The sequence below is a fragment of the Phoxinus phoxinus genome (genome assembly GCF_949152265.1).
Source record: "Phoxinus phoxinus genome assembly, chromosome: 15".
NCBI classification, from domain to species: Eukaryota; Metazoa; Chordata; class Actinopteri; order Cypriniformes; family Leuciscidae; genus Phoxinus; species Phoxinus phoxinus.
In genome coordinates, this window is record NC_136890.1 from 10,548,115 (window position 1) to 10,558,798 (window position 10,684).

General features: G+C 38.0%; 1 protein-coding gene across 1 annotated transcript; it reads right to left on the bottom strand.

Annotated features, from left to right (window-relative positions):
* Positions 1-4,040: 4,040 nt before the first annotated feature.
* Positions 4,041-10,018, bottom strand: timm17b (translocase of inner mitochondrial membrane 17 homolog B (yeast)). Its single transcript, XM_079636434.1, has 6 exons — positions 9,881-10,018; positions 8,666-8,765; positions 8,499-8,562; positions 8,218-8,346; positions 6,347-6,457; positions 4,041-5,694 (listed from the first exon to the last, which is right to left on the bottom strand). Exons 1-6 carry the CDS (start codon positions 9,904-9,906, stop codon positions 5,615-5,617), a joined length of 510 nt encoding a protein of 169 aa, XP_079492560.1. The 5' UTR covers positions 9,907-10,018; the 3' UTR covers positions 4,041-5,614.
* Between the last annotated feature and the right edge of the window lie 666 nt (positions 10,019-10,684).

Genomic DNA, 10,684 nt, shown 5'->3' on the forward strand with positions numbered 1-10,684 from the left:
ACAGGTAAGTTAGTAGTTCAATGGATAATCAGGAGAGCGGGAATCAGGCAGTGAATGGAATGTCTTTCTTACAGGACTATAGGATGGTTGAATGGAGGATGGGCTGGATGCACACACCTCGCTGAACAACAGGAAATGCAGATAGGAACAGAGACACGGAGGACTGAGACGATGCTGGAGAGGGATCACATGAGAAACACTGGAGGAAATACTGAGGAAAACGCTTGAGACAGTTTGCTGGAATAGCTTGACAATCGCTGGAGGAAACAAGGTAGGTGTCCACTTCGTTCAGGAACGAGACCAGACAATGAGCTGAGGCGAGGTGTGTGCTCTTATTGCTGAGGTGCTGAGGGCGCAGATGAGGTGCAGGTGTGTGTGATTAGTATTCAGAAGAGGAAGTGCGTTGTGATTGGCTGGTGTAGGAGGATTGACGGTAGGGGGGGTTCCACTGCTGGGCCAGGCTCTGAGGAAATGGAAACGGGAGAGTGGTGAGGTTTTAGAAGAGATACATGGAAAGAAGGATTAATTTTGTAGTGTAAAGGGAGTTGGAGAAAATACGTGACGGGGTTGATCTTTCTAATGATGATGAAGGGGCGAATATTTCTGGCACTAAGCTTCTTGCAGGTAGGGTACTTTTTGACCAGGTTGGTAGGAGGGAGCTACCGATCGACGAAGGTCAGCTGTCATCCTGCGCCGGCACACAGCTTGCTGTAGCTGGGTAGTGTGCTGCGTCCCAGACCCTCTCACTCTTTCGGAATCAGTAGTCGACAGACGGGACGTTGGATATTACTCCCGACCAATGAAACAACGGTGGCTGATAACCGAGTGCGAACTGGAAGGGAGTGAGTCCAGTAGCGAGCTAGCGGAGAGAGTTCTGCGTGTACTCGGCCCAGCCTAGGAACTGGTTCCAAGAGTTTTGGTGGCCATGGAAGAAGGTTTGTAGGAAACCAATCTCCCAGATCTTTCTCTCTGTCTGCCCGTTCGAATGGGGGTGGTATCCGGAGGACAGGCTTACGGTCACACCTAGGAGGGAAAAAGAAGGCTTTCCATACCTTGGAGATGAACTGGGGTCCACTGTCAGAAACTATGTCTTCTGGGATTAATATCTTCGTAATATCTGAAGATATGATTGAAGAGGAGTTCTGCTGTTTCCATCGCTGTGGGGAGTCCTTTGAGGGGGAAAAGATGACAAGATTTGGAGAATCGGTCAATGATTACCAAGATGCATGTTACCATATGAAGGCGGGAAGTCCGTCATGAAGTCCACTCCTCTGAGAAAAGTTCCACCTCTCTGGGTTTGCTTGACCAATGAGAAGGATGGAATTTCCAAGCCGGAAAATCTTTGTTTCAAGCGTGCTCATTTGCATGTGCAGCTGGATTGGTTGCTGATGAAGAAACTATTAAAGATTCTTGTAATACTAATATGTTGCGCAGCTATCGACATATCCTACACACGATCATTTCGACCAATTTATAGAGACGAAACATGGTATAGGTGAGGTTACATTGACCGTTGGTTGAATCAGAAAATACACAGTATAAAATAATTGAATTAAAAGACACTGCACAAGACAGTTAATCATTCACACAATGTTCTGGGATGCATGTTCATTTATAGATCAGTTAATCTATAAAGTAATGCTGGATAGTCTGTTTTAAGCAATGTTGTTTTCGTCAACGATGACGATAACGCAATTATTTCGTTGACGCACCTTTTTTTTATGACGATAACGTTACGATGACTAGCTAAAAATGGCTCCAAGGTGACTAAAACATGACGAGACGTTTTCTAGTTTTCGTTGACGAGACGAGATGGAACGAAAATTATTATAAGTCTGACGTTCACAATGCATGTCATTTCTGCCTATAAATACGATAATTTTGACCTCTGTACGATGTACGATCAATAATGAAAAAAATCCCATAATGTACGATCATTTCAGAATTGCCCGCAAATTAGTTAAAATCTCCCGGAATCTAGATCGAGCGAGCAAGAGCGCGCATGTGTAGCGCGCGCACAGCAGAGAAAGGGAACGAGAGACCTTGCGTGTGTGTGCTAGTGTGTGCTTAAGGTTTTAAGGTTAACTGTTTTTTTTTCTTTCTTTTTTTTACTAAAATTGACTAAAAACTTTTTGTGTTTTTCGTCGACTAAAACTTGACTAAAACCTTTTTGCGTTTTCGTCGACTAAAACTTGACTAAAACTATCAAGTTTATAAGTGACTAAAACTAAAAAGCATTTTCGTCAAAAAGACTACGACTATGACTAAAACTAAAAGAGCTGCCAAAAACAACACTGGTTTTAAGGTCTATTTCTGTCTTTCCTATGGCCTCTGTCTTGACCACATTTTTAACAGCAATAAAACCATCTTATCTGATGGTAGTCATGGTTCTTGCCCTATTTGGGGGGATGGGACCATAGATCCCAGAGTGAGTTTTTAAGATTATTTGTTAAATATAACAAATAATTGTGTCTGATTTGTCTCAGTCGTTACAGCACCGAGAGGGTACGATATTGGCCCCTGGGTGGCCAGTGCCTGGAGATAAGTGGACAGAGTTTATGAGAGGTGTGCGTCATGCTCTGGTGACATACTGACGTCCAAGTGGGTAGCCCGGCGGAGCGGCGGTGGAGGCATTGGAGGGCATTGTGTTAGAAGACAATTGAATGGGACTCACAATCAGTTTCTTTGGCAGGATGGACTCAGATTCTTCGCTGACTTCTTCAGGAGTATGCAGGTGGGAAAGAGCATCAGCTTTAACATTCTTCGTACCTGGACGATAGGAAATGGAGAAAATAAATAGAGTAAAAAATAAAGCCCAACGTGCTTGGCGGAGGTTAAAGTCTCTTAGCTTTCAAATGTTCTAGGTATTTGTGATCGGTTAGTACAGTGAAAGGATGTTGTGCACCCTCCAGCCAATGCATCCACTTTTCTAGGGCTAGCTTGATGGCGAGGAGTTCCCGTTTGCTGGCGTCATAGTTCAGCTTTTTATCATAGTTTTTTGGAGAAGAAGGCGCATGGATGGAGTTTGGCTGGGGTCCCCTGGTGCTGAGACAACACCGCTCCTACCCCAGTAGTGGATGCATCCACCTACACAATGAATGGTTTCTCTGGGTCTAGGTGGATGAGGAGTGGTGCGTTGGTGAATGTCTCTTTGAGTAGGTGGACGGCTTCGGTGGCAGATGGTGACTAGGACAGGTACTTGGGCTTGTTTTTCAACAGACTGGTGAGAGGGCTAGTGATGGAGCTATAACTACGTCTGTAGAAGTTGGCGCAGCTGTGGAAGCGTTGGACTTTCAGGACCTCTGCAACGTGGTGACGATGTTCGGTCATGCTCCGGGAGTAAACAAGGATGATTTTATTGGACTTTGTGCACACAAGATATAGGTATGTTAGTCATAATGTGTCACAGCCAACAAATATTTCAGATCATATCCACTAAATGATTAAAGGATTAGAATTCTTATCATAACTTTTTGTAACCCTGTTATAAAGCTGACATATGCAAAGTTGGGAGAAGATCTGGCATAAACATACAATTATTAAGGCTTTAATCAAAGATTTAGAGAAAACAAGATGTTTAATACTATCATGCACAGTTGCAATTCTCTTTCTCTCAAAAAATGTAAACTGCTTATTAGAAAAAGTTTAAATTAGCTTTTTATAGTGGCACATTCAAGACCGTTTAATTGGCATCTTTGCAGTGCTTTAATAAATCAAAATTATTTCAACAACTTTTTGTCCTAAAGGGTCTTGGGATGATACGTGTGCCAGTGCCAGGAGTTTTTTTCAGAAAATTATAAATGGGGAAAAAAATCTAAATTAGATGTACTACAGATTCTTATAGGGCTAAGGATTCAGAGGAAAATGGGATCGATTCCAGTCAAACCATCCCACCAAGTTTGGAGTCTCTATGAATTAGGGTCTCAGACGTCCAAACACTTTTAGGGCAGAAAAATTATATTTGGCAAAACAGTAATAAATACAATAAGGTTCCACTTCCAGCACCATTATAATAGCATCTCTAAAATAATATAGGCCAATACATAAACCATTACATTCTTTATTGAGACAGGTTACTTATACATACATATTCTCTTATTATTGTCTCTAAAGTGCTCCAAAAAATAAATAATCCATCAAAAAAACTACAAAACATTTCACAAAGATTGTAATGGAGAGTGTAGGAAAAATACCAGTACCAAACTGGAGAGATTAAATTACTTCAATTTCATTTGGTAGAGCAGTGTCTCTTTTGACTGCATGTTATGTATTGGAGATGAATTCATTTCAGTTTATTAGTAAAGAAAGCAGGAGAGGATATGTAACTGGAATGTAAAAGATCCAAAGTCTTTGAAAGATCAAAATTGTAACAACTTTAGAAGATCTAAAGCAAAATCTCAAAGAGATTTCTGGTGTATGAAGAGTCCAGTTCATGTATTAGATTAAGATAAACGTAATATAAAAATGCACTGGAGCTTTGCATAGCCTTGTCTGCATAACACTGCATCAGAGATAATATAGCAAAATATGAATGATTTCATGTTAACTTTCATAGGAATCATTATTCATGTCTCATGCAATTAATTACATATCCAGAATACCTCCAACTGATCTAGTTAGTCTGGCAAAATGTAAAGTGCTGTAACGGAGAGTCTTTTCTAGCACACATTTACACAGTATATTTGTCTTAAGAAAATCTTTGGGTGACAGTCCCTTACAAATACAAGTGTATATTACAATTTAAACATAACAAAAATGACATGCTGCTTTCCCCTGAGTGGCCATCTAATAGTGGTGCAGGGTTGACATATTTTTTAGGACAACCCAGAAATTAGCATCATCCTCAAAAACCCAATATGATTTCTCCATTGAATTATTGCAGAAAATAAGGTCTGTGACAAACAAAAGCTTATGATTCTTACACGTTGTGTTCATCATGATAATATTCACGAATGAACACAACTTTTATGAATTTTGAAGCGTAAATACAATCGTCAGAAGTCAAAAGCAAAATGTAGGTTATAATAGAAATACACCACGGTCGCATGACTTCAACATCACCATAAGCTTCTGACAACTCTTTCTGTCTTTGGTTAAAAACGTTTTCCCTGAAAGTTCGAGTTATAATAGTGTGTAAGAGCGCGATTATAAACGCAACAAGGCTGTGGAAGTGGACTAGTGAGTAGATGAGTTTACCTCTTCGGCTGATGACGTTTAATGTCCCTGACAAGCTCTGTAGTCCCATTTAGCCACTTGTTAGCAAGTGGCTTTCACAAGACAAGTAAAAGCTTAAAAGAGAAATCACAAAAGGATATATTACTGATATATTTTATATCGTAGAATAAAAGGGGTTTTACATCTTGAGTTTGTGTTCACCACAGACCTTATTTCAAGCATTTAACCAAAACCATTGACTTTAGGACGATGGAACCAGTGCTACAATGTTAACTCGTTTTCAGGTTTTGGCCAAAAATACACCATCCCAGCAATACTCTATAGAGGATAAAGAGGATGCAGGAGTATCCCCTGTCTCTGAGGAGGGTACTGTAAACTATGATGATCCTCTCTTATTCACAGTCTATAATATTATAGTATCCACTGCAAAACAGTGGTTTTACTGATACTGTCCATAACCACGTGTCTCTTGGCCTTCTTTCGGAGGAAGCTGACTCGGGTCCTCCACAAAGGGACTCGCTGTAGATGAAGAGAAGATGCAGATAGTGAACACCTCTGAAACAGCTTTAACAAAACTTAGTGCAGAACAAAACTAAAGGTATAAAAATCTCATAATCTATTACAAATTATTTATGTAATATCACAGAGTTGTAAAGTATGTAGCACCCCACCTGACATGCAGGTAAAAAATTGTGGCCATGTTGTACTAATTTGTTCCCCCTTTTTTATTGAGTAAAATTGTTACATTGCCATGAATTAGTACAATTTTGGCATGATTTACACAAATTAATAAAACAAGGCAACAAATTAAAATGTCGTCGAAATGGATTCTTAATCCATGGCCACAATATCATATCTATATTTTCTTCAAGCATGGGGCTCCATATGAAAGGAATAGTTTGTGCATGAATAAAAATGCACACTCACACCAGCTCAAAGATCCACTTGTTGACGTGATTGGTTACAAGGTAGTTTGTGACGTCAGAAACACTAAATTAAAATAACTATTTATTTTCTTAGTGAGAAGAATATTTCAATAATCTGAATAACTTTTACAACTGTAAAGAACCTTTTGTGCAATGGAAATATTCCATGGATGTTAAAGGTTCATCATGAAGCCATCAGTGTATATAAGGAGCCTTTGATTTTAAGAGTGTATTGTGTAACTCACGATTCTGAAACTGCTGTGCTGTATATCTAGTAAGAAGTATCCCAAAGCCCTCGATTAGTGCAAGCAGAATTCCCCCCATCATTGCAGAGCCCACCATGGCTAGTGGACCACCTGAAATACAAACATTGCAAACACATTTTCAATGATCCAGAGGTAATTGCAAGACTAAAGGTTTATGCAGCATGTATGCTATTACAGAACAGTCCAGATCATCATAAGATTATTTCCAGTAGGTCATTATACCTCAAAAACGTCAAAAACTGGAATACACTACACAACTTTAGCTCAGATTTTTGGCCCGATTTGCAGTATGGATGAGTCAACACCAGCTGCCGAAATTTAGAGCCATGCCTACAGACTTTGGGCAGTCGAAGTTGACAGATTTTGTGTAGAAATCGTGCAGTGCTTGATTGGCACATATTTTTTAGTTTCAGACTCTGATTCCATCCAGTTTGAAGATATCAAACATATGAGATATTTTGTGCCGATTTTAGAACACATAGGGCTAGATTTACTAAACAGGGCAAATTAGCGCGGGAGCGCAATTCCAAAAAAACACTGATGGGAGTGGAAAGTTCTGCGGCTGATCTACTGGTGACCCACAAATTAAAGAACACAGACATAGCTGGATCATTTCCATAATGAAAATAAATAAACCGCATCACAATACGTGTAGGTTATTGTGATTGTCAAAACATTTGGTAGCCTATAACTACACATAATTGTATTAAGTTTAGTGACAGCATGGTGCAATAATTGGTATAGGCTACTGCTTTTATTATAGCTTGATACAAATTTTACAATTTCAATTTAATTCTTGTGGTTTTATTCCGATCTTGATTAAATTTGGATACATATTAGGGTACAGTAGATGTTCATTTTTCTCATGAAAGAATATCTCACCTAATGCTGTAAACATAGACTACCGAGAGCCCTGTCAGCTGGTATTATTAAAGGTTAAAAATAACAACTCAAATGAAATATAGGCCTAATACGTTTTTTATTACATCAACTTTATAATAGTTTAATGATATAAGTAAAAAATATAATAAATATATAATATAGTGCACATATTTAGCAAAATACTCATTTATACTAATACTAAATACATTATAAAATACTGTTTTGTTCTAGCCATCTTACGTGCCATGGTCATTAAATGGCTTTCCTGAGGTAAATGTAACCTTATGTGACATTGTAGTCTACTCCAGCTATTTTATTGACCTCTTTCAGCGGTTGAAAAACACTGATTGGTCGATATTATGTATGAGGCATATACATTTCGGTAAGTTGTAGGCTACTGTATCTTTCAACACACGTTACACACCTATTGATCATTCGTGTTTATTTACTATTAACTAGGCTAGTAAAGAGAGATGATCGGTTCACGTGCCATTTGAACTGAGGCGCTACAGCGATCAGTCACATTTAAAAGGGCCAAAACGGTATTTATTGTTTGAATTTCTGAATATGGTTGACAGAATCTGAGAGCTGAGAATATGTTCCATATCAAAAGTAACCTTTACGTTTTTAAAAGTCGTGTTGTGTATGCCAGCAGTCACATTATTATTATATTGTGCAGTCAGGCCGAAATTTTGTGGGGCAAAAAAGGTCAATTGTCTATTACTAGCATAGCAATTGTATGAAGCACTGCTCACACAGAAGTCACTAGCTTTCTGTTGGTCAACGTGGCGAAATCACATAATGCAAAATCTGTGAGGCAAAATATTTCCAAAATTCCCAATCGCACGGATTCCCATTGCAATGGCTGAAATGAATTTTGCTGAACAATGGTAAATGTGAATAGCATTAATGTCTAATACTATGGAAGAATACTGATAATAGAATAATAACCACTATGCTAATCTTACTGCGTGCAGCCAGTATAGCTCCAGTCATGGCTCCACTGGTGATGGAGTTCCAAGGGTCTTCCTTACCCCGTAAACGCACAAGACCACAGTCTATGGTGGAAAAGAGTCCACCCCACACAGCAAAACTACCTGCAAGAGAAACAGGACCCATGCCACAATGTATAGTGACTAGTGAATCACTGATATACAGTACAAAATGCTAAAACTAGTCGACACAACAGTTTTATACCACACAAGATCAGACCAAGAAACAATCCAAAAAAATTATTCTGCAACATCACCTCCAATTTGTGGTGCTCTTACTCTCACAGCATTTGCGCTCCCTCTTAGCCTGTGTCGTACACCCTAAAGTAACAGAGGGTGTTTATTAGTAGTAAATGTATTGTATTGTGTATTAGTGATAGTAATCGCTGAGCTTAGTTGTATTATTGGTGTCAGTGAAGCATACCACAGGTGCGTTCCGAAAGCCTTTAACTGACTGGAACACCCCCCCTCCAATTGCCCCCATGGTAAATGCACCTCCACAGTCATCAACTATCCTCCATGGACTAAAAAAAAAGATTATACAGCTTTTATCAAGTTATTATATTATTACTGTATCATCATATGTGATGCATGAATTTTTGGAGGCGTCTAAATTACCAAACACACTAAATTTAGCTGAAAACCAGGTTGTACAAAATCTTCTTCATGCCTTCTGCTCTCTAACTGATAGTCAATACTCTTTTTTTCAAGTAAAAGGCTTTCAATATTACTCTAAAAATGTCCCCCCTTCAGGTCTTTTTGTTGTAACAATTTTAAAAAGGTAAACATAAGAATAACTTTTATATTGTTATTAATATTTCAAGATAAACATTTCCTGGCCTGAAGCAACTTAGGTTTACTTGATTATCCATACATTATTGTTTTACAAAAATCATAATGTGTCTATCAAAAAATATATGATACAATAGGCACTCAAACATCATTGTATTGAATTGCATTTTATGTTTTGCCCACCACAATTAAAAAATAAGCGCTTAAATATCATCTTCCTAAGACATATTATTGAGAGATATAGAGTGATAACTAATGTGTATATGTACTTATAATTTATGTAAGTGGTCTATTAAATTGTTATAAAAATCTCATTGATTTACATTACCAGATGTGCATATTTATGCTCTGTTTGAGCTTCTGAATGTAACTTGAGGTGTATATTTTCACCTTGACTATATGAGCCATAAAAGCCAATATCAAATATGATGGCTACAAAAAATAAAAACACACATGCAAGATTTTCTTTTATATTTACCTAATAATTCGATAAACTCTATTTAAAACTATTATGTCATGCATTTTTAGGGATAATAATTTTTATTATTAGAGTTAATGTCTACTATTATTTTATATGGCTTTACAAGGATAAATCGTTTTATTATGTCAACGAAATCAATACTAAACAAATAGTTAAAGCTGTCATTGAAGGAAAAGAGCGAGCATTGTACATTTTTATCACTCGGTGTAAAGTGTCAACAATGTGTCTGAACTGTTACAGCAGGCTATAGAGAATGTCAGCTGAGAAACAAACCGGGCACGACACGAAAACGAATGAGAATATAAACTGCTTCAAATATCAGCTGAAGTGCGGAGCCGTCAGAAGTGAAGTCGGGATGTACTTTACCAGGGTTCACGGGCATATTCCTCCATGATAAACAGCTGACGTCAGAGCGGTTACGCAGTTTGTCCGTGACAGAAGGTTCAGTGAGTGTAGCCTAGAACCAATGAAATGGGGCCTGATGTATAAACATTGCTTAAGCACAAAAAAGGCATTTAAATCTGCGTACGCACTTTCTGACGGAAATATCGAGATTTAAAATAAAAATAAAAATGATTATGCGCACCGTCCGCACTAGACCCTGCGCATACAGATTGGAGAGAGCAATTAAGTAAACATAATTATTTTAAACTGTTATATTTTGATACACAATATTCCACTCTCATTATCGGAGTTTATCACTCAAATTACATAACGTAATCCAGAAGTAAAAAAAAAAAAAAAAATCACGTGGATATGCATAAATAACATGCAGATTAAGATATAGTAAACTAGGCGTTGTAAAGGTTATTTCGGTGATTATTTTGACTTGGTTTTATGAATTTTGCGCAGGTTCTGGCGTAGGTCTGGTCTTACGTTTTATAAATCTGAAAGCTCAGGATGAAATCTCACCAACGTAAAGTTTTAATACATGAGGACTGAGGAGGCCCCTGAAGTTTTTGTCCACTAAAAGTATATGCCGATTTTCATTCAGTTCTTTTCAATGAAGGGTGAATCGGTTGGCAAAATCATAATCATATCTACAATGACCACGTTTCATAGGCCTATTTAAAAGCAAAGCACCACACATGAGTGCAAACAGCTTAATGTTCCTGGACAATAAAAATAGGTAGGTACATTAAATGATCAAAAAAGATTTTATAGTGCATG